General features: G+C 37.0%; 3 protein-coding genes across 3 annotated transcripts; 2 read left to right on the plus strand and 1 right to left on the minus strand.

The window, feature by feature from the left end:
- Nucleotides 1-4,023: 4,023 nt before the first annotated feature.
- LOC106935122 (beta-crystallin A1-like) lies at nt 4,024-7,185 on the plus strand. Its single transcript, XM_015015436.1, has 6 exons — nt 4,024-4,115; nt 4,331-4,392; nt 4,467-4,585; nt 4,676-4,817; nt 4,895-5,037; nt 6,577-7,185. The coding sequence occupies exons 2-6, from the start codon at nt 4,354-4,356 to the stop codon at nt 6,722-6,724; spliced, it is 591 nt and encodes a 196-aa protein (XP_014870922.1). The 5' UTR covers nt 4,024-4,115; nt 4,331-4,353; the 3' UTR covers nt 6,725-7,185.
- A 1,099-nt stretch (nt 7,186-8,284) lies between these two features.
- LOC106935127 (Golgi SNAP receptor complex member 1-like) lies at nt 8,285-17,378 on the plus strand. The gene is made up of 9 exons (XM_015015444.1): nt 8,285-8,389; nt 9,434-9,548; nt 10,200-10,275; nt 10,455-10,562; nt 10,647-10,738; nt 12,915-12,989; nt 16,455-16,484; nt 16,695-16,777; nt 17,058-17,378. Exons 1-9 carry the CDS (start codon nt 8,347-8,349, stop codon nt 17,180-17,182), a joined length of 747 nt encoding a protein of 248 aa, XP_014870930.1. The 5' UTR covers nt 8,285-8,346; the 3' UTR covers nt 17,183-17,378.
- A 1,097-nt stretch (nt 17,379-18,475) lies between these two features.
- LOC106935129 (tumor suppressor candidate 5 homolog) lies at nt 18,476-20,192 on the minus strand. Its single transcript, XM_015015445.1, has 3 exons — nt 19,023-20,192; nt 18,760-18,886; nt 18,476-18,679 (listed from the first exon to the last, which is right to left on the minus strand). The coding sequence occupies exons 1-3, from the start codon at nt 19,542-19,544 to the stop codon at nt 18,666-18,668; spliced, it is 663 nt and encodes a 220-aa protein (XP_014870931.1). The 5' UTR covers nt 19,545-20,192; the 3' UTR covers nt 18,476-18,665.
- Between the last annotated feature and the right edge of the window lie 227 nt (nt 20,193-20,419).

Raw genomic sequence — 20,419 nt, forward strand, 5'->3', positions numbered from 1 at the left:
GATGCTGCAGAATCTAATGCTTCAGTACGTAAACTACCACCAGGTCTGTTCTCTTTAAAGGCCGCAGGAAATGATTCACCCCCATTTCACACTTAAGAAGCTGAATGACCTCTGATGCCCCGAGAGAGACAACCTGCGTCAGAATATCTCTTTGCCATCCTGCAGCGGTTCTTTAGATCACCTTTAGATACTATTCAGTGAAAATATAAGCAAACTACAGCTACTAGGCCCTGCCAAACAGAGTGAATTCACATTTTTATTAAAGTTGTTGGTATCAAAAATAAGAGATACTTTACTTTTACAGTAAAAGCTCAAGGGTGTGATATCATCACAATGCATGTTGTGTAAAAATAATACTCTTTGTGACAGAGGGCATGACTTTGCAAGTTATTACAGTGTTTCTGAGTCGCTTTGGTGCATTTCTCAAAACAAAAACCAGCAGAAAACCTCCAAGAGCGTGTCACTTCTTCAGAATATTTATTTGTCAAAAGCAAATATTCATGTCAGTGAAACAGTCGTCAAAGTGTCCAGATGTATGAATAATGAAGCCAAATAGTTTTGTCAAGTTTTCATTTTGACAGTTTAATCTCTGCAGTGTTTTCTAATGTAGCAAAGTCAAATGATCAGAGCATTTTTAACTTGTAAATACTCTTTATTATTATAATTTATTCACAACGTTGTACAAGAGCAAAGAACAAACTTACCTAAAACAAACATAAGAAACTTTTGACAAAAGTTAACCAGGAATCAGTGAAGTCAGTGAAACCTGAGAGAAATTGCTCAATTTGAGAGACATTTTCAGTACAATTCAATTGTTTTTATTATCATTGTAGCATAAGCAGCAAAATTAAAAAAGTGTAATTTGGTCAGCAATGAAAACAAATAAGTAATACAGACACATTAGTATCATACAGATATTTTAGACAGACTTGTGAAGACTCGGTTGCAGTAATCAATACGACTAAAGATAAGCGAATGGTTGAGTTTCTCTTGATCTTCCTGGGACTTTAATCCTCTAGTCCTGGAAACGTTCTTCAGGTGATAGAAGGCCGACTTTGTAACTGTCTTTATGTGGAACAGTCTGTTTAGGTCTAAAAGTCACAAAACAAAGTTTTAAGGAACCTCTTGCTTTGTTTTTTAATTTTTTTTATTTTATGTAGCGTGTTTTTCACCAGGTATTTTATTGTGGTGGCTCACTGTTTGAAGGAGACACCAAAGTTTTGTGATGTAGATGGGATTTCTGTATTTTCACTCTGGCTGTTGGCTATATGGTCACTGTGGGCTCTTCACACGGGCCTGCTGAGTCTGCTCGTCCCTTTGTCACGTCTGAGCTGCTGCTATCATCAGCAGAAACACACACACACACACACACACACACACACACACACACACACACACACACACACACACACACACACACATACATATACCCCTGACCTGCCTCTCGCTTCGACCTGCATAAATTCACTTTGATTGAAATAAAAACATCATATTTTGACGTAAACTGTAAAAGCATGAGCGCTGCTCTCGCTAATTGTGCGTCTGACCCATTCGGATCATGACATGGACCGGCACGTAAACAGACATGTTCACACACACAGGCAGAGACGGGGAGTCTGGACAATGTGCTGACCTCAGGAAGCCATTCCTAAATGTTTATTGTTCAAGGCAGCAAGAAGAGAGTCGAGGGTCGGCTCACCTACCAAACGCTCGTTGTACTTGCATTGAACCAGAGGAAACAAATTCAACTTTTGAGGCTTTTTCAGAAACAAATGCATTAAAAAATAGAAGTTTATTTTGTTTTTTTGCCTGATTTATTTGATGAAACACAGAAAACAAAGTAAGTCAATGTAACCTTGTGGCTGCCAGTGAAACCTTTTTAGTCCCACTGCCCCGCTATTCACCGGCGATTACTCGGTGGCACAAATTTTACAAAAAGAGAAGCAAATTTTCATTCATAAATCAGGATTTTAAAAAACACTTTCACCTCAGTTTCAATTAAACTAATTTGCCAAAACCTCTTAATTTCATAATTTTTTGCCAACATAATTACAGTTTTTGATATTTAAAAATCATTGACGATGTCTCTGAGCTGATTATTCAAAAACACGTGGCTACTTTTAGCTAAAAAAAAAAAGAAAGAGACAAGAGGAATCAAATTTTAAATAACTATTGACAGAACAATCTGACAAAGAATAAATTGTTTATTTTCGATTAAAAGAATCAATTTAATGGTTTATTGAATCGTTGGATTGCAAAAGCAGTTATACTGTTTCAATTTTCCAACATTTTTGTCACAAAACACGACATTTTTACATTTTATTAGGATTTTATTGGAAATCTTTCAGAAGCATGGCATTCATTTGCATTCATCTCTGCTAAGTGTTTATAGGCATCTTTTCCAGCTTCATCAGTTTTGTACATCAATGAACTTTAATTTAAATTTCTTTCTGTTTTATTTTGCAAAATTGTCCAAGTTGAAACCGATCAGATGAAAAGCATCTAAACATCAAATTTCACATCATTTTTAGGATTTTGGACTTTAACTGAGCCATTAAAGCACCAGAACATTTTCTGGCTGTACGTTTAGCTTTGTTGTCTTCGTCCCAGTCTCCAGTTTTCTGTAGCTTCAAATTGTTTTGTTTATCTTCTGAATTGCCTGACATTTTTCTCCATCCATCCCCGTACCTGCTGAAGAAAAACATGTCTGCATGTTTCACTGTGAAGATGTTCTGTCAGTTTTCCACCACATTTTATTGAAATTTGTTTGAAAAGTTTATCAGCTTCTTTTCCATGCTCTCTACAAAGTTTATAGCAAACTGCACATTTTCTTATGTTTGTCCTGCTTTTCCATATGTGACACGTTGTTAAAGTTAAGCTAATAGTTGTCTTCTCAGCAGAGATTCATGGCTCTGCAGATTGAACAAGACATTTAAAACCTCAGATGCTGTTTATGACCTTGAAACTTCCCCCTGACCTTTCTGTGATGTTCCTTGTTTCCCATGATGCTGTTTGTTCATTAATGATCTCTAACAAACCTCTGAGGTCTTCAGCTGGACACAAACTAAGTTCAAATTATACAAAGCAGGGCTTTGTTTACTAATTAGCTGATGTCAGATGGCTGTAACAGATTTTATTTATTCTTGAAATTTAAATGAAAATTATGTTTCTTCTACTTCACATTCTTAATCTTCTTTGTGTTGGTTTATACCACATGAAACCCAAATAAAATATATTGAAGTTTGTGGGTGTAATGCGAAAAATGTACAGCTTTTGCAAGTGTTAATATACGGCTCTGGGAAAAAGTAAGAGACCACTTAAAATGATCAGTTTTTCTGATTTTACCTTTTACAGGTATATGTTTTAGTAAAATGAATATTGTTCTTTTATACTATGAACTATTGACAACATGTCTCTGAAATTCAAAGCAATAATTTAGTATTTATTTGCAGAAAATAACGAAAAAAGGAAGTGCTTTCAGATCTCAAATAAGAAAACAAGTTCATATTTATTTAGAAACAACACTAATGTTTTAACTCAGGAAGAGTTCAGAGATCAATATTTAGTGGAAAAACCACAATGTTTTCAGTGCAACGGTCTCAAAAAAATTCAATAAATTTTACCGACTAATTGACTCGAAGTATTTCAACAAGCTGCCAGTTAATTAAATCAGCTGAAAATGTATTTATATCTCGTCTTAATTTTATTTCCAATGATGTGAGGGTCTTCGATCTTTTCCAAAAACATTGCACGAATCCTCGAGTCAGAATTTGCAAATTTACTTTCTAAAAACAGTTTTAAAACAGTTTTAACACCCTGATCTGTCTGATACAAATCCCTTTGTGAAAAGCTGCCCTCGGTTTTGTTTTTTTTCCACCTAATGTATAGATTTACCATGTAACGCAGTATAGCCGTGTGCCCTCTTTGTGTTTGCATGAATCAAAGTGTGTCTGTGTGTTAACCCCTCTGTGGCCCTCACAACAAAACAAAGCAAACTGCTGACAGAAGCGCAGGCGTGCCGAGCCACGACCCCTGCAACCCGTGGGTGTATATATACCCCAATACGCACTGCTGCTGCAGACTGGAACCCTGCAACACACAGCTCATCAGTTTGGGTAGGTCAAAGTAGATAAAAACAATGCAAAATATTTTAAATGTCCATGGGCAATGATGTGACTTATCAAACAGAAAAGCAGCAGTAGCTGATTGTTGTTTGAAATAGAAAGTTAAAGACAGACGAAAAGGAAGAAAAACACAGAAGGTGGAGAGCAGAACTTCTTTGAGCATCTTTTGCTGTTAATATCCTGACTGCTGTGTGTTTTCCTGACAGGTACAGCTGAAGAAAAGGACACAATGGCTCTGACAAACCCTATGCCCATGGGCCCTTGGAAGGTGAGCTCCTCGCTGTACTTCCCACCCACGTCTGCAGCCTCTTGCCTCATGACCGATCCGTTTGTGCTCCGCAGATCACCGTCTATGATCAGGAGTACTTCCAAGGCAGGCGCATGGAGTTCACCGCCTGCTGCCAGAACATCATGGAGTGTGGGATGGAGAACATCCGCTCCCTGAAGGTGGAGTGTGGCGCGTACGTATCCACTCAGGCTTTCTTCTGATCTGTTACGTATTTCTGGAAAGAGTTTGCTGGTTATACGTTTCCCCGGTGTTTGACCCGCAGCTGGGTCGGCTATGAGCACTCCAGCTTCTGTGGCCAGCAGTTTGTGCTGGAGAAGGGCGATTACCCTCGCTTCGAGGCCTACAGCGGCAGCAACTCCTATCGCATTGAGAGGATGATTTCCTTCAGGCCCATCTGCTGTGCTGTAGGTCCAAACTGTCGCACAATTGAACATTTTTTAGCACCAGCTGCAGCTGCAATGAAGCTGCTTTTCCTCTGCAGAACCACAAGGAGTCCCGCATGACCATCTTTGAGATGGAGAACATGATGGGACGTCAGTTTGAGCTGTGTGACGACTACCCGTCCCTGCAGGCCATGGGCTGGATGAACAACGAGGTCGGATCCATGCAGATCCACTCCGGAGCGTGAGTTCTTCCTCCTGATGAGCAATAGATACGCATCAGAAACATGAGTTGATCAGTTCAATAAAGACTGAAAGGAGGATAGATCAGTATAAAGATTATTAATCATATTAAAATATTTGTTACTTTATTGCATGTGTCAAACTCCAGCTCTTCAAAATAACCTTTGTGTGCTTAAATATTATACTATCAATCAAATCAAAGAAGATTTTAATCTGTAATCTGTCAGATTACAACAATTTAAAAAGATGTTCGAATTTATTTTTTTCATTGTAAGAAGTATTCATTCCAAGCAGAGAGAATTTTTTATTAATCTTTTAACAGTTTCATCAATACATTCTGCCACATTTATAATATTGATGTGGCCCAAAATAAGAATGAAGTTTTATTTTTTGCTTTATTTTGAGCAATATAAAAGAAAAAAATACCTTAATAGGTAAAAAAGAACAAACACTTTTTATAGCTATAAATCTTAGTAAAATGAACATTGTTCTTTTATTCTATGAACTACTGCCATGTCTGTGAAATCCAACCAAAAATTTTGTTTTTATTTGCAGAAAATGAGAAATGGTCAAAATAAGGAAAAAGATGCAGAGCTTTCAGACCTCAAATGATGCAAAGAAAACAAATTCATTTAGAAACAACAATGTTAATGTTTTAACTCAGGAAGAGTTCAGATATTTGGTGGGATAGCCAGGAGGTTTTAATGGGGTTCAGTGCTGTATTTACAGTAACAACAATGCATTTTCTGATTTACCAAACTCATGTTTTGTAAAATAAAACTGTATTTAGACATAAACAAGAATTAATTTAGCTCAAAAAGTAGTGGAAGACCTCTGCTCTGTTGCACATCAGATCACAATTTGATTATTATGTTATGTTATGTTTTCTGCTGCAACAGCATGACTCAGTGCTAACGTTACTGAATCTTATGCAATACCATGCAAATGCTGTGTTTACAGTGATGAAATTTAATTTATTACAACAGAGGCATTTCTAACAGTTTACATGTCAGATTTGAATAAATTTTCATCTGTTGTCATTTTGCAAGTTGCTTTGCAAACAAAAGCAGTAAATAAAACAGTAAATAAACAGCAAAATTACTGTAACATTTCTGTATGAACACTTCTTTGCCCATTATAAAGTCCATTATGCCTGTCAATATTATAAAATACTGAAAGACGTTTTTAGTTTTCTTGAAATAGAGACAAGGCTGTCTGTTTCTAACTGTATTTTTAAAAAAGATTTTTAATTAATTGTGATAAATTCTGAAGAATAGCCAGTTGTTTTTAATATAATGTACTGATTTAATGCTAGTAGATTTATTCAGCATCAACTCAGGTTGCTGGATGCATGAAACTAAAATCTGAAAGACCTACTTTCTGACTGTTTCTGCTTAAAATCAGATTATTATATCAGCTGAAAGGTTGTGGATGTAGATGCTGAACAATGCATTAAAACTTACCCTTGTTGCATATCAGAAGAGAAAATAAAATTCCCTCTGTGAGAGTTGTAATGTCCTGTTTTGGTGTTTCCTTGCAGCTTTGTGTGCTATCAGTACCCTGGATATCGCGGCCACCAGTACATCATGGAGTGTGACTGCCACGGAGGAGAGTACAAATGTTACCGTGAGTTTGGCTCCCACTCCCAGACTCCCCAGATCCAGTCCATCAGGAGGATCCAGCACTGAGAAAGGAGAGGATTCCCTCACTCCACCTTTTTTCCTTCCCTTTTCCTCTCTTCCTGATACATTTCCATCCCTTCTTTTCTTCTTCCTGTCCCACAACCTCCAACTTCCCCAGCTCTGCTGATCCGGACGGTCAAAGCAGGACCAAAGGACTGAACTTCAGGTGCTTACTGACGTCAGTGGTTTCCTGCATATTTGCTTTTATTTTTGTTTTAAAGGAGACAACATAAATAAAGGAAGGCTATAAGAAAGACAGGCTTTAGGAATGACAGATTTGAAAAGAAATCAATCAAAAAGAATGGATGCTCCACCTTGGTGATGAAAACATTTCAAAGTTAGTTGCTCTTTTCCTTCTCCACGGATGAACAACCACCAGTCTGGGTGTCGATGTGATATCAATGACTGCCTGTGTTTAAGATAATAAATAAAGAAAATGAGCAAAGAAACGGACAGATTCATGACAATGATGTATTTGCATGTTTTCTTTTTTCCTTCTCTGTGCTGATTTTTTGACACTGCTGCTTTAATAAACTAAACAATGTTTTAAAATTATTTAATGAATTCGTCAGGCACGATACATATAAATTTACTTCTTTAAAACTCATATTTAAACCATCACATTTAATGTGTGTGGTTTCTCATAAATTGACATTAAAAAAATCATTGCACCCTACAAATTTTGGGTTTTCCTAAAGTCCCAAATTGAAGGAGGGAGGAATTCTATGTAATAAAAAAAATACGTCCAAATGCTACTTTTTCAGAGTATAAATGAAAACCCTTTAACTAAATTAGTTTGTACTTAATGTCATGATTTTTTTGCAGAAATATGTCAGAATGTGATGTAATATTGGTACCTCTCAATAAATTGGAATAGCACTGAATATTTATTTAGAAATTAAATTAAAAAAGGGAATTATTATATTTGTTACACACAGACAGAATTATGTATTTCCAGTTTAATTTTATTCATTTGGAAGATTATTGCTTACAGCTAAACTCATGATTCAATTTATTACAAAAATGTTAAATATAATATAAGATTACTTAAAAAAAAACACTTTTTAAACAGTTAAACATCAAGTTATGGCTTACTCCATTATGAGGAAAACTTGACAGTTATTCCAGACTAATAAATTTTGCGTTTCATTGGGAAGTCAAAGTCAGAGTCAGAAGAAAGGACTCTTCTGACTCTGGATTTTTAAAATGTAAAGTTTCCAGTCAGTAATGATTTGGGGAGTCATGCCATCTGCTGGTGTTGGTTCAGTGTGTTTTAACTTAGCTTAGCTTGAAGTTAGTTTAGCTTAAACCCCCACAGATAATTTGTCACAAACAATGTATTAAAATGTGGAGTAAAATGTAAGATAAACATTTTACTATCATAAATATTGGATTAAAATAATGACTATTATTATTATAAAAATGAACATAGACAGATAATAAAAAAAATATTTATTTTTCTCTTTTTGAGAAGACATTTTTGTTTACAATGGAAAGAACAAACAAGTAAAAAAAATATTGTAGGTCAATCCCTAAGAAAACTTGTAAATCTTGCATTTGCCACTAGGGGGCACGGTGGGTCACGGAAGAAGTGCGACAGTTACTTCTCCCTTACGGCAGTTGATGACATGTCAACAACAGTCATGGCAACAAACAGCAACTACTGGGAAGGTAAGACATGTTACAGAAATAAAAACAAAACAACTCTCGACTCATCCCTGTCCTTGCTACACTTTGTAAATTCGGGTCACTTATATTTATCGACTCACACCACACGACGTGAATAAAGTTGGCGCCTGCGCGAATTAGATGTTTTAATTATTTCCAAAGCTAACTTGTTAGCATCTGGCTGTTAACGTCGAAGTTAAAAAGTTTGTATCGAAAAACGGAAAACGCTCGATTTTGTTTTTTTATTTGGATAGTATCTACTATTCTGCCCGTAAATGAATGAATTTAATTAAAAATGGCAGAAATTAAAACAAACCAATAACAATTGAAGCTTTATCACAACATATTTTAAGCTCATTAACCTAAAACAAATGTTAATGGTGGATCCGTTGCATCACTACATGTTTTTATTCATTTAAGACTTAAAATTTAAGCACAAGGGTGGTTAACCGTGGCTTTAAAGAGGTCACAGAAAATCAGCATTATTGTTTAAGGTTGTTTGAATCATGTTTGGGTAAACAAACCTTTTTTGTTTTTTTAGGATATAAAGATGATCTAATTACATAGAGCATCACACGGGAATTATGGACCCCAATGAATCCTTTGCAATTGTGATAATGCAGACTTTTATTTTGCAGTGTTTGTCGTTCAGATCCGTTTATAAAACTATTTTATAGAGCCAAGTTGTCATGTTTTTTACTGTAAGGAATTATAGTTTCACCAATAAGGCAGCAACATACAACAGTACACCATGAAATACGGCAACATTTTGTGTGTAAACAGTATAGCAAATTCTGAAATTAGGCTAAACATTTATTCAAACTAGAAAACCACATGCTCATGAATCAAGTTAGCTGATGTTTGGTATGTAAGTACTTGGAAAAAAATAATTTGTATTAATGTCTGATGTATTTCTGTGCCTAACTCATCTCCCTTATGTTGTATTACACCAATATCCTTCAGATGGCTTTATATTACCCTGGTTCCTGTATCTTTCCTGTCACCTGAAAATATTTTCCCAGCGTGTTTCTCGGTTTCTTCCCTCAGATTTACGGAAGCAGGCCAGACAGCTGGAGAATGAGCTGGACCTCAAGCTGGTCTCCTTCAGTAAACTCTGTACGAGTTACCGCGGCGGCCATGACCAGCAGGAAAGAGACAGCAGGTAGCTCCAAAACTTATTGTTATTTATAATGCACAAAGTGTAAGTTTTAAAAAGGATTTATGTGTTTATATTTTTACCAAATGAATGATGAACCTTTTAACATGTTTCCGTGACACCATGCAGTGAGTATGTTTTGTGTTCGGGTAGTGGTTACAGAGATAGAGATAAATTACATTCTTTTACAAACTTTACTGTTTTAGTTTTTACAGTGTCAATTTGCATTGATTTTACTTTGCAGTAAAAATTGACCAGTTAAACCACAATCAGTCATCTTAAGTCTCAAAATCCTAATTTTCCCTTGTTTAAGTCAAAATGACCTGTTAACATTATTTCAATTATTTCATGTTGAGTTAGCAAGTAATAAATTAGGTGAACTAAACAGGCAAGAATATCATTGAATGTTGCTAGAAAATTAGACTGAGATCAAAAATCTTAAGAAGAAACGTTCCTCTGCCTATCAGGAAAGACTCATTCAGTCTCTGTAAAGTTTATGAAATGTGAGGATTTAAACCTCAGGTTTACCTAAGAAACATTTGAGGAAAAACATCTAAAACACAAATTCAACACATTTTGTAAATAAAAAAAATACACGCAAAACTTTAGAGGTAATAAAATAATTTTGTGTCCTTCCTGTTTTTGTCGTTGAATCAGGTCAGAGTCTTTTGGGCCGTTCCAAGACAACGTGCTGGTGGCCATGACCTCCGAAGTGGAGCAGCTCTTGTCTAAAGTAGGTTACATCCATACCGTTTGGTCAGTAAAATGAAAACGATTTTCAGGACTTTTTTTTAAAGATATTATGAGAATAGCTGTTTGAATTAATTGAAGTTAATTTCCATCATTATGTATTTCTCTTATTTAACTTGTTAAATAATTTATAGTTTACTCTTATTCAAAATTTGTTTGCAGCTTTCGGCGGTGAATGACAAAATGGCCGAATACACAAACACACCTGGAGCGTTGTCGCATAACGCGGCTTTAATGCACACCTTACAGAGACACAGAGACATTTTACAGGTACTTACTGCTGAACGGTTCTGCTTTTGAAGGGTTTCTGGTTTAAGATTTCTCTTTATAACTGTAGTAATGTTTTTTTTGTAGGACTACACACACGAGTTTCACAAAACCAAAAGCAACTTCCTGAGCCTTCGAGAGCGGGAGGACCTGCTGGGCTCTGTCCACAGAGACATTGAGTAAGCAAATCCACACACAGGCACATAAACACAAATTCTGTATAATTCAGGTACTATATCACATTAAAGATGTAGTATGTAACTTTTATAAAGAATATATTCTTTATATATTTGTTAAAACTGTCACCAGACAGATAATCTGTGAAGACATCGATTTCCTCCACCTCTTCCCTGAACTACCATTAACGTCCCTGACCAAAAACAACCAGTCAGAGCCAGGAGGAGGGACTTAGCGCTGTCAATCAACTCATGTATTCGCTGCTACATTTGACAATGGCTTAGAAATAACTTACCCTTTAGGAAAACTGTTTATCTGCCATCATCAGTGGCTATGCTATCTGGCCTTAGCATTCACAACGGCTCTGCTGACAGAGAAAAGCTGTAGCGGTTTCCTAGCATGATGAGCGGCGCCACACAAGATTGTGATTGACAGCGTTAAGACCCGCCTCCTGGCTCTGATTAGTTGTTTCTAGTTAGGCAGAGGAGCTAGACTTTTTATTTTAGAGATTACCTGTCTCATAACAAACTGTTCTAACAAAAAATTGTTTTAAAGAAGTTATATACTGCAACTTTAATATGAAGCAGATTTATAAATTCACTTTGTTATTTATGTTGTTTTCAAACGTAAATATTTTAAAAATTCTAACAGTTAAAGGCTTACCTTGTTGTTATTTTCTTCACACCTCGGTCTTGTGGTATCCATTCCTTTTCCTGTTTTTCTTTTCATTTTTTGACCATTAAAATGTTGTAAGTGGATTTTGGTAGTTTTATTCTCAACCAGCAGGGGGCAGAAATGTGCAGCTTCTTTCTGTACCATCCACCCGTTCTGCTATCATCTTTCATACTCTAATAAGAGGCACCTCCTCTCATTACGGCTTCCTCCTCCCTGGATCTGTATCTCCCTCTCACTGTCCGTTTCCCTCTCCTTCTCTGGGGAATCTCTTCTCCTAAGTGCCTTCTACAGTAAATCAAACCACAAGGCTTTCATTCAGCCCAAGACGAGGGAGAGCGGTTACATGTGGCCGGCCCGGTCCGGAGAAATGCTGCATCAGAGTAGGAGAGGGAGAGGAGGACGGGCAGATGGAGGCAGAAGAAATGTGCCCTGATCTGAAGCTGAAGGGAAGAAAGTGAATTTTAATTATTCCCATAGAGATAGGTGGTGAGATGTGTGGTAACAAAGCAGATAATAGATGATGAATTTAGTAGATTATTGCTCCAGATATAAAGTGGATGGTGTAAATAAGAGGTTGAAGCAGAGAAAATCACTGAAAAGTACAAATGCTGGTTTTAAAAACTTCTGTTGAATCTTTCTAAGGTTTAAATCAAGCATCTTCTTTTATTTTGAGGATGAAGTAAACAGTGAATTTTACAAACTGTAAACTTTCCCACAATTTTATGGTCCAAGAAGGCAGGATTGATTTCAGTCATTTCAAACTTTAACGTCTTTATCAGAATTTCTTCTGATTTTCTTTGGATTTCTAAAGTTTCTAATCCAACTAACAGAGTTGAGTAGCAACTGGTTACATTTATTTACTCAGTTACATTTACTTGATTAACTTCTTTTAAAATTTTCTTTTTACTACGCTTTTTTTATTATGAGGTATTGTTACTTTTGAGTAAAATTTATAGATTTTCTACCCACTGAATGAAAAACAAACATGTTTTAACTAAAATTTCACCAGACACAAACCTGCAGCTTTTGTCAAAGTTTAATAAGTTTTTTATTAAAAGAAACTGATTTAGAAAAATTTAACTTTTGCCTCAATTAGTTATTTTTTGTCAATTATATGAATTATTCTAATTTTCAGCCTTAAAATACTAAAAATTTCTACTTAACTTTAATTAATTGATTTTAATTAATTAAAGCAATTAATTAAAAATTAATGATTTTAAACTATATTAATTAAAATAATAGTAATTTTTTTTTACCATGGAAACAAACTTTTCAGATGAACCAAAAATATAACTTTTTGTCCTTTTCTCCTTTAACTGAAGCTGTTTGGTTCAATGATCTTTGTCATCATCGAAGCGTCTCTTTTTATATTAGTTTGTCCTGTTGCTCAAGTCTCATACTTATTTTCTTTTTTTTAGGACGAAAAGCATTTTCCGGATGCTTGTTTGCGGTTTTACCTCTAGTTTCTCATATTAAGTGTCTCTGCTCTGTTTTTCTCATCAGATCCTACAAAAGCAGCTCAGGAGTGAATAACAGGAGGTCTGAACTTTTCCTAAAGGAACATGAACATCTGAGGAAGTAAGAAAGCTTTGGGAAATCAATATTTCTCTCTCTTTTTCAGATAAAAAAAGAAAAGTATGTTTTCACGTGAAAACAAACTATTCTTTCCCCTCTACAGTATATCAGACTTAATTTCCCATTCATTTAAAAAAGTTAAAAAACATTTTTTAATTGTGAGTCTCATTTAAATGTATATGTTTTTGGACTTCTGCCTTATATAGTGAGGTGAACAGTGAAGAAATAATCTACAATAACTCTGAAGAATTTGAATTAATATGAGTTACAACAACATTTACTTTTCCTTTGGGATCAGTAAAGTTATTTTTTTTATTTATTTTGAATTTTTTGAATGTAGAGAACTGATTTATTATCCCATTTTTAGATTAATGTTAAACCGCTGCTGGTATTAATCCAGTTTGATTTTTTATTGTTGTTGTTAAAAATCTTCCAACAATCGCACACCACTTCCATCTAGCTGGTAAATTTAAGCATATTTTATCTAATTTGCACACTAAATACCTCCATTTTTGTTTATTGTATGCACTGTATTCAAGTTAATTAATCTAGCATGAAGAAAAGTGTCATTTTAATGTCATTCAAACAGTCAAAAAGGGAGGAAGTGAGAAAAGTAGAGCTGGCTGTCATCCCAGACACGGAGCGGAGGGCGGTCGGGTTTTGGCTCGCCTCTCAGCTAGCTGCTCTGCCACTTCTTGGTCTCTTGTTTGCTCTGCAAACACAGATAGATAAAATAAAGCTCCTCTTCGTGTGTCGTCTCTTTAGAAGCTCCTCCATTCTCAGGTGAAGGTAGTAAATCACCAAAACACAACAAAGGAGCAGCCAAGTCAACAGCTTAATGCGTTCTGAGATAAAAGGAACCGGGCAGCACAAAAAGGTCCGAACAGAAGCAACTGGATGGTTCTGATGTGTGTATGAACACAGGCTGCCCGACTGGCCACATATAGATTATAGAGACCTTTGATAAATACCTAATATTTCGTCCTAACAAGCCTTTGGGATTCTGATTTTCCACATATGAGTCGGTATACTCTGCAGTTTTACTTGCAGCTAAGTTTAGTTTCTCAGAAAGTTAAATACTACCAAAGAAAAAAACTGAAGAAGTGTTTTAAATATCAAACACAATCATAGGGAAGATTGTTGACTTGACAGCAGAAGGTGATTGTCCACAGAAAGGTAACTGGAAGGAAAAACTCCTGTCATTTTCATTGTTGTAGCATTTAATCTTTGGTTTATTCTAATGTTTCTCTTTAAGCACAGTGTGAGTATAACAATAGGAAGCTAACAGTTATGCATATTTGAGTTGTTAAAATACATCAGCAACATTTCTGTTGAACTTGTCACATGATGGTTTTGTCAGGCAGGTGGGCTTTGCTGTCCTGCAGGCTGCAGATGGATACTGGTACCAGTTTCTGCTTTGCTTCTTTCCCATTTGGCCTGATGTAATAATAGTGAAGCTGCAACCTGCTGCATGCCCTATAAAGGGATTTACATCACACATGCAGTACTGACAGTTATTTCAGAGCAGAAGTAAGAGAAATATCTCCATGTTTACACAGATAACTTGAAGAAAAAGTGAAAAATATATGCTAATTTATTGCCCAGTACTACCCAAGGTTCTGTTCGACCAGTTTCCCTGCTGCAGAATTTGAGTAAATCAAGAAAAACTGTATCGTGTTAAAAGCAGAACTCTGTGCCAGCTAATGTAGGCTGGGCAGTAATGCGGAGGACAGCAGTGGAGACGAATAGATGGAGAAAATATAAAGCTCCGTATTGATTTTTGGTCTCCAGTGGAGTCTGACAGGATGCTCGCTGCTACCTTTCCATGCTCTTTCAGCTCTGGACCGAACACTTCATTTTTCAGTCTGTCACTTACCAGGGCTGCTAATGGCTGCCTGCTGAAACACAGGGGAGTGCGTTCAAGCTCACCGTCTTCCCTCTGCAGTCCGGCTGTCCTTACCTGCACTGCTAAAGAGAGAGACCAGGCCGATGTATCCAGAGAAGATCTGTTACACAGAATAGCTGATACTAATCGACCGACTCCCTCCGTCAAACAGCAGTCAGCCTGCAGGATTCAATATAAGTTCATATTTCATGACAAAAGGCCTTACTGTGTTGGGAGATTTGTGACAAATGTTTTGCTTTTGGTTTAATTTGTCACAAGCTGGACAGTAAAAACAAAATGCTTTAATTTCTGTCCCAATCCCTTATAAGATCTCTGCTAAAACACAAAAAGTTACCAACGATTTTTTCATCTAGTTTCTATTACAAATATCTTAGTAGACCTGAAAAAACACTAAATTAACTAATAAGTAACTTTTCAGCAAAGTGTAGGAGCGTTAGAGTAAACAATTCCTTAATATTGATGAAAAAGTGACGTTTCCATTGGAGGATTATTTCACTTATAAAATGAGGAAAATGTCTTGTTATAAGTGAAATAATCTGCGAGTATTTTTCCATCAATCTCACTGACTTAAAAAAGCTTCTATATCTTGCTGAAAAGTTACTTCTAAGTTATTTTTGTCTTTTTCCAAGTGTACTAAGATATTTGTACTAGAAACTAGATTAAAAAAATAAGATTTTGTGTTTTTTACAGTGAGTTTTCAAGAACTAGTAAGCTGTTGGCCTTTGCGCACTTTAAACAAAAAACGCTGGATTTCTACCATCACAAACATAAACATGGAGCCTGTTAAACTCTACAGGGACTGTAAATGAAACTGCTTGTTATTTAATTTGAAAAACAAAATGTTATAATTTGAGTGTGTGCCTTTTGAAATGTTCATGAACATGTTCAGAAACCAGCGTAACGTTCTGCACAACGCCGAGGTGAGAGGAAGTTTATTTGGATTCAGTTTTTTAGGTATAAACCAAAAGGTAAATATGTGGAAAAACACTGTGGAGTTTGGTGAAACGTTTGTAATACTTTATGAACCTCTATGTGACGTAATGAACTTTTTGATTTGTGTATTTCTTTAATAAAACAAACAGCCTCATTTGGTGTTTTTAACCATCTGTCCAAATAAAAACATTAGAGATCAGCGTTGGGTTGTAATTAGTTATATTTTTCATTTTGGTCTGTCTGATTATGTAATTTTTAAATATTAAATGATTTTTATCTGTTACTCGGTGCTTGAGTAAAGCCTTTTTTTACTCTTGAATAATTTCTTGAATGTCTGTTTTTCAGTTTGAGTAAAAATATGTTGAAGTAGAGCTACTCTGACAGAAACTATTGTATCTACATAATGGATTTGCTTTGCTACACAAGTAAAGGTTGAAATTTTCATAAATCTTTAGGTTTTTTTGTACAACTTTACGAGGAGAACCAGTAAAATGGGCACCTGAGTGCATGTGGCATCCAAACTGTGTTTGAAATCCTCTCAGAAAGTTATTTTAAGCTGAAGCCGTCTCTTCAGTTTGTCAGATGGAGCTCAACTTTTTAATCTCGTTTCCTTCTTTTTATGTTCACAGCTCTAATAGTCTCATCGACAATGCAATAAGGTAAGCTTTATAGCCGCATCCAGCCCTCTTCTCTCCCTTCACTCCCACACACCAGGAGGAATCCCACTCATTCTGGTCGATTAAAGCCGACTTTTGTACTTTTCAGCTCGTTAACTGAGACGATAAATGCGGTGTAACGTGATATCACAAAGGCAGATATGTTTCTCCATTTCTGCGCCTGATACCTCTTGGTTTGTCTTCTTCCTCCAGCATCGCCATGGCTACAAAGGAGAACATCACATTTCAGCGTGGGATGCTGAAGTCCATTCAAACCAGGGTCACAACTTTGGCCAGTATCCTTTTAGCTCAAATCGATTCTGCTTTTGTCTCACTGTTAGATTCATATTTCAGCTCTTTGTGCTCTTAGCTTTTCTATAACAACTGCATCATTAGCTCCCATTTATGCTTTTTTAATTATTATTCATATTTGCGTGGTTATATTAGAAATCCCACTAATGGATTTCGTTTTGCCTGCTGCTTTTTGTCTCTTACTTACTTACTGCGTGGAAGGCAGGCTCGGCTCGGCTCGCCTCTTAATTATTTTTCCTTCACCACAATTCCCCTCTCCATCAGATCGTTTCCCTGCTATCAACAACCTCATCCAAAAAATCAATCTGCGCAAGAGGAGGGACTCTTTAATCCTGGGTGGAGTGATTGGTATCTGCACCATTCTTCTTCTGCTCTACACTTTCCACTAAATATCTGCTGTAACTCAGACCAAATGTTGCCAAGAGATTTATATGCTGCTCTGTGTTGTAACTGAGAGAAATAATTGCTTAAGCTTGTTTTCTTGTTGATGTTTGCACTACAAATGCTTAAAGATATATTTTCCTGGGATTATGTTCTGTTGATGTAAATTTTTCTTAATTAAAAGGTGGCGAGTGTTCAAATCCATCATGCTCAGTCAAGTTTATTTCAGCCATGCAGAACTATGGCACAGTCGTACAGTAAGAACGTATAAACATCAGAGTCCGAACATGAGTGCATATGAAGGGAAACGCCCCGTTTCATTGTTTATAGATTATTGTAAACATTCACACAGCTATGTGGAGCCAGTACAGCTTATCAAGGTAGCACGCGAAGCAGGACATCAACTAGAACAGCAGAAAGGCTTCAAATGTTTTAAACTAGAGATGCACCAATCAGCAGGTCGAAAACGGAAAAACCTTTTCATTAAATCACTTTTTTAACCAACGATGTCCAAAATAAGGTCCAGGAGCCGTTTGCAGCCCTTGGAATGATTTTGTGTGGCCCTGTTTCCAAATCAATATTGGTGCAAAGGGCAAGTTTTAAAATGTTTTTCACCAACAAAACATAAAAGTACTGAAATATATTGGGCGTGACACTGTTTTTGATTTTATGGTAAATAGAACCACTTTACCCAAAGGAACAGTCAAATCATTGCATTAAATAAGTGTTTTCAAAGGAGTGACTTAAAGCCTGTTCCTGAAATCATACAGTTTCATTAAAATATGACTTTTCCAGTTTATTTACTTGGAATATTTTCGCCTTTTTTAATTGGATAAATATATCTTTGCTTTTAACTTAATTATTTAGCCCACAAGTCTAAAGTTGTGTCTATGAAAGCATCAAACAACCAAGCCAAGCTTTCAGGAGTCAAACTACTACAAATATCAAAGAACCTGCAGAATAAAATGCAGAAAATCTAAAGTTCAGACTTGAAAAAAGAAATCCTCATCGGTGCATCTCCATTTTAAACTTTTTGTAAACAGATTTTTTTCCCTCAGCCATAAAAGTCCAGTTGATTGTAGCAGATTTTTTTAAACAGCAGGCAGGTTTGCTTTCTTTCATTTCTTTATCTTCACTCTTTTACACTCGTTCTTATGGGAGTCCTTATATTCCTCTGAAAGTCCCTCTAGTTTGGTTTCTAAAAGGATTTCTCCTCATTCCTTTATTCCTGAGTTTGTGGGGTTATCAAGCAGGAGCGTTTCCTGAAAAGGACGCATGACGCACACCATCTTTCTTCATACTTTTTTTTTCTCTTTTTTGGTCCATAGCAGAAAAACAGAGCAAAAAAAAAAAAGTGCACATCGGAATTCCTTCAGACTTTTTTCAGCTCGTATTTTGTGCTTCCTTCCGTCTTCAATCTGAGATCCTCTTTCCTCTGTGCAATTTAGAGATCCGGAGAAGTTAAAGGAAACTGTTTTCATCCGCCTTGATTCATTGTTGGGCCTCTAAGAGAAAGAGAGCAGAGGGAAATATCTTAAACATTTAAGTCATCCTGCAGTGAGCAGCACTCGGCCTGTCTTCATACCTATTGTAAGCACTATGAAGATGATTACAACCACACCCGTCAGCATCGCCAGAATACTGAGCAGCATTGATCGACGCCCATACTTTCTTGCTCCCTCGATATCTCCCCTGTGGAGAACTGACCTCGCCTGATGGGAAAGAAAAAATCACCAAGCATTAATTATTTAAATGCGCTCCTGGAAGAGAACCACCTGTGGTGCCAAAAAAAAAAAAAAAAACTAGAATAAACTCGAAGAAAGTCGTTGAAGGATTGCAAACACTCACCACATTCGCGTACCACAAGGCACAGACATTGAACGGCACTCCGGGGCAGAAGCAGGACACCACGGCCAGCCACAGGTAACTGGGCGGCTCGGATCCCGGTGGAACCGGGGAGGAGAGCTGGCCCAGGCTGAGCCGGGAAGTAGATCTGGGTGGGGCCGTCAGCTGCCCGATGGAGCCCGACTTCAGCGGGGACCGGCGTCCGTTCTGTTCCGCGTCCAGGGAGCGGACGCTGCTTCTGGTGTTCAGAGGGAAGGAGTCGGAGGGTTTGAGGTTGCTCTCCCCGGTCGGCTCGGCGGGGGCTTTGCTCAGCAGCTTCTCGGTGTCCTGGAAGTCGGTTGGGTTGGAGACTTCCCTCTCGCCCAGGCCAGTCTTCTCGAAAGCGGCGTCAGTGTTGATGGCCATCACCGAGCGGTAGGATGGAGGTCCTAGTAAGTCTTCCCTCAGTTGTTCTCCTTGGGGGGTCATCACATTAAAGCGTTCAAATTCAGAGAGCGGCCTATTTAATAAACCGTCTAAGTCCATCCAGATTCCTTATTGATGAACGCGATGTTATTGATGTCTCTGTCCCTCTGGCGTTTAGTTGCCAGTGACGCACGCCTCGCTTTTTACCCCCACCCTCTGGTGTTAGCTCTGTGAGGTATTACAGCATCCATCCCTCACATCCTCGGCGCATCACCAGCGCTGGAGCCCTACTAAAGCCCCGGGGGAGGCAAGAAAAAGGAAAAAAAAAAAAAAAAAAAAAAAAGCGATTAAACCTCCTTTAAAGTGAACGCGCGCGGTGCGTAAAAGCATTCCATTTACGCGCGGCGGCAGCAGCCAGATCAGCAGCCTGGACGCGGCCAAGTGCGTGTAATGGAGAAAGGAAAGAGAGCGGACGCAGAATCACAAACCTTTCAGTTTATTCACGATCTGCTGACTAAGAAACTACTGCGAAGTTTGGCCTTATTGAGGTTTTTAAGTGGAGGAACCTCAGATGACCTGTGAAAATCTTTGGTTTTATGAGTTCAGTAAAGCCTTTGCTAAATGTTTATAGCATTCTTGTTTTTAAAAACATGAGGTATGTATTTCGGTAGGGACCAGTCTGTTCTATTTCATATACTTACACCTAAAATGTAAAAAAAAGTGGAGCAGCTGCTCCATTGTTTCTTAAAACTGGGGTTGCAAACTCATGTTTTTGCTCCTACATTTTTCTTTTTCTTTTACCAAAGAAATAACCATTCCCTATCGACCAGAAAAATTAAATATTCTTAATTTGTATTTTCTTTTGTTTCTTTTAACAACCAAGTTATCATAAATCATTTCAAAAGTTTTGTCCCAACCTTAACCTCTGACGCCAACCTCCAACTTAGCACAAAAAAGTCGCTTCATCTCCAATGTCAGTGTAGCTTTATCACCAC

The sequence above is a fragment of the Poecilia latipinna genome, unplaced genomic scaffold (genome assembly GCF_001443285.1).
Source record: "Poecilia latipinna isolate Pla-1442-1.1 unplaced genomic scaffold, P_latipinna-1.0 Scaffold1912, whole genome shotgun sequence".
Lineage (NCBI taxonomy): Eukaryota > Metazoa > Chordata > Actinopteri > Cyprinodontiformes > Poeciliidae > Poecilia > Poecilia latipinna.

What these genes read in the sequence shown, in the direction of transcription:
- LOC106935129 (XM_015015445.1), bottom strand. Translation starts at nt 19,544, where the DNA reads ATGGACTTAGACGGTTTATTAAATAGGCCGCTCTCTGAATTTGAACGC. An exon ending in CCTTGTGGTACGCGAATGTG is followed by an intron (nt 18,887 to 19,022) that starts GTGAGTGTTTGC and finishes CTTTCCCATCAG; the next exon opens with GCGAGGTCAGTTCTCCACAG.
- LOC106935127 (XM_015015444.1), top strand. Translation starts at nt 8,347, where the DNA reads ATGTCAACAACAGTCATGGCAACAAACAGCAACTACTGGGAAG. An exon ending in CAGCAGGAAAGAGACAGCAG is followed by an intron (nt 9,549 to 10,199) that starts GTAGCTCCAAAA and finishes TCGTTGAATCAG; the next exon opens with GTCAGAGTCTTTTGGGCCGT. An exon ending in TCTGTCCACAGAGACATTGA is followed by an intron (nt 10,739 to 12,914) that starts GTAAGCAAATCC and finishes TTTTCTCATCAG; the next exon opens with ATCCTACAAAAGCAGCTCAG.
- LOC106935122 (XM_015015436.1), top strand. Translation starts at nt 4,354, where the DNA reads ATGGCTCTGACAAACCCTATGCCCATGGGCCCTTGGAAG. An exon ending in TGCCCATGGGCCCTTGGAAG is followed by an intron (nt 4,393 to 4,466) that starts GTGAGCTCCTCG and finishes TGTGCTCCGCAG; the next exon opens with ATCACCGTCTATGATCAGGA. An exon ending in CTGAAGGTGGAGTGTGGCGC is followed by an intron (nt 4,586 to 4,675) that starts GTACGTATCCAC and finishes TTTGACCCGCAG; the next exon opens with CTGGGTCGGCTATGAGCACT.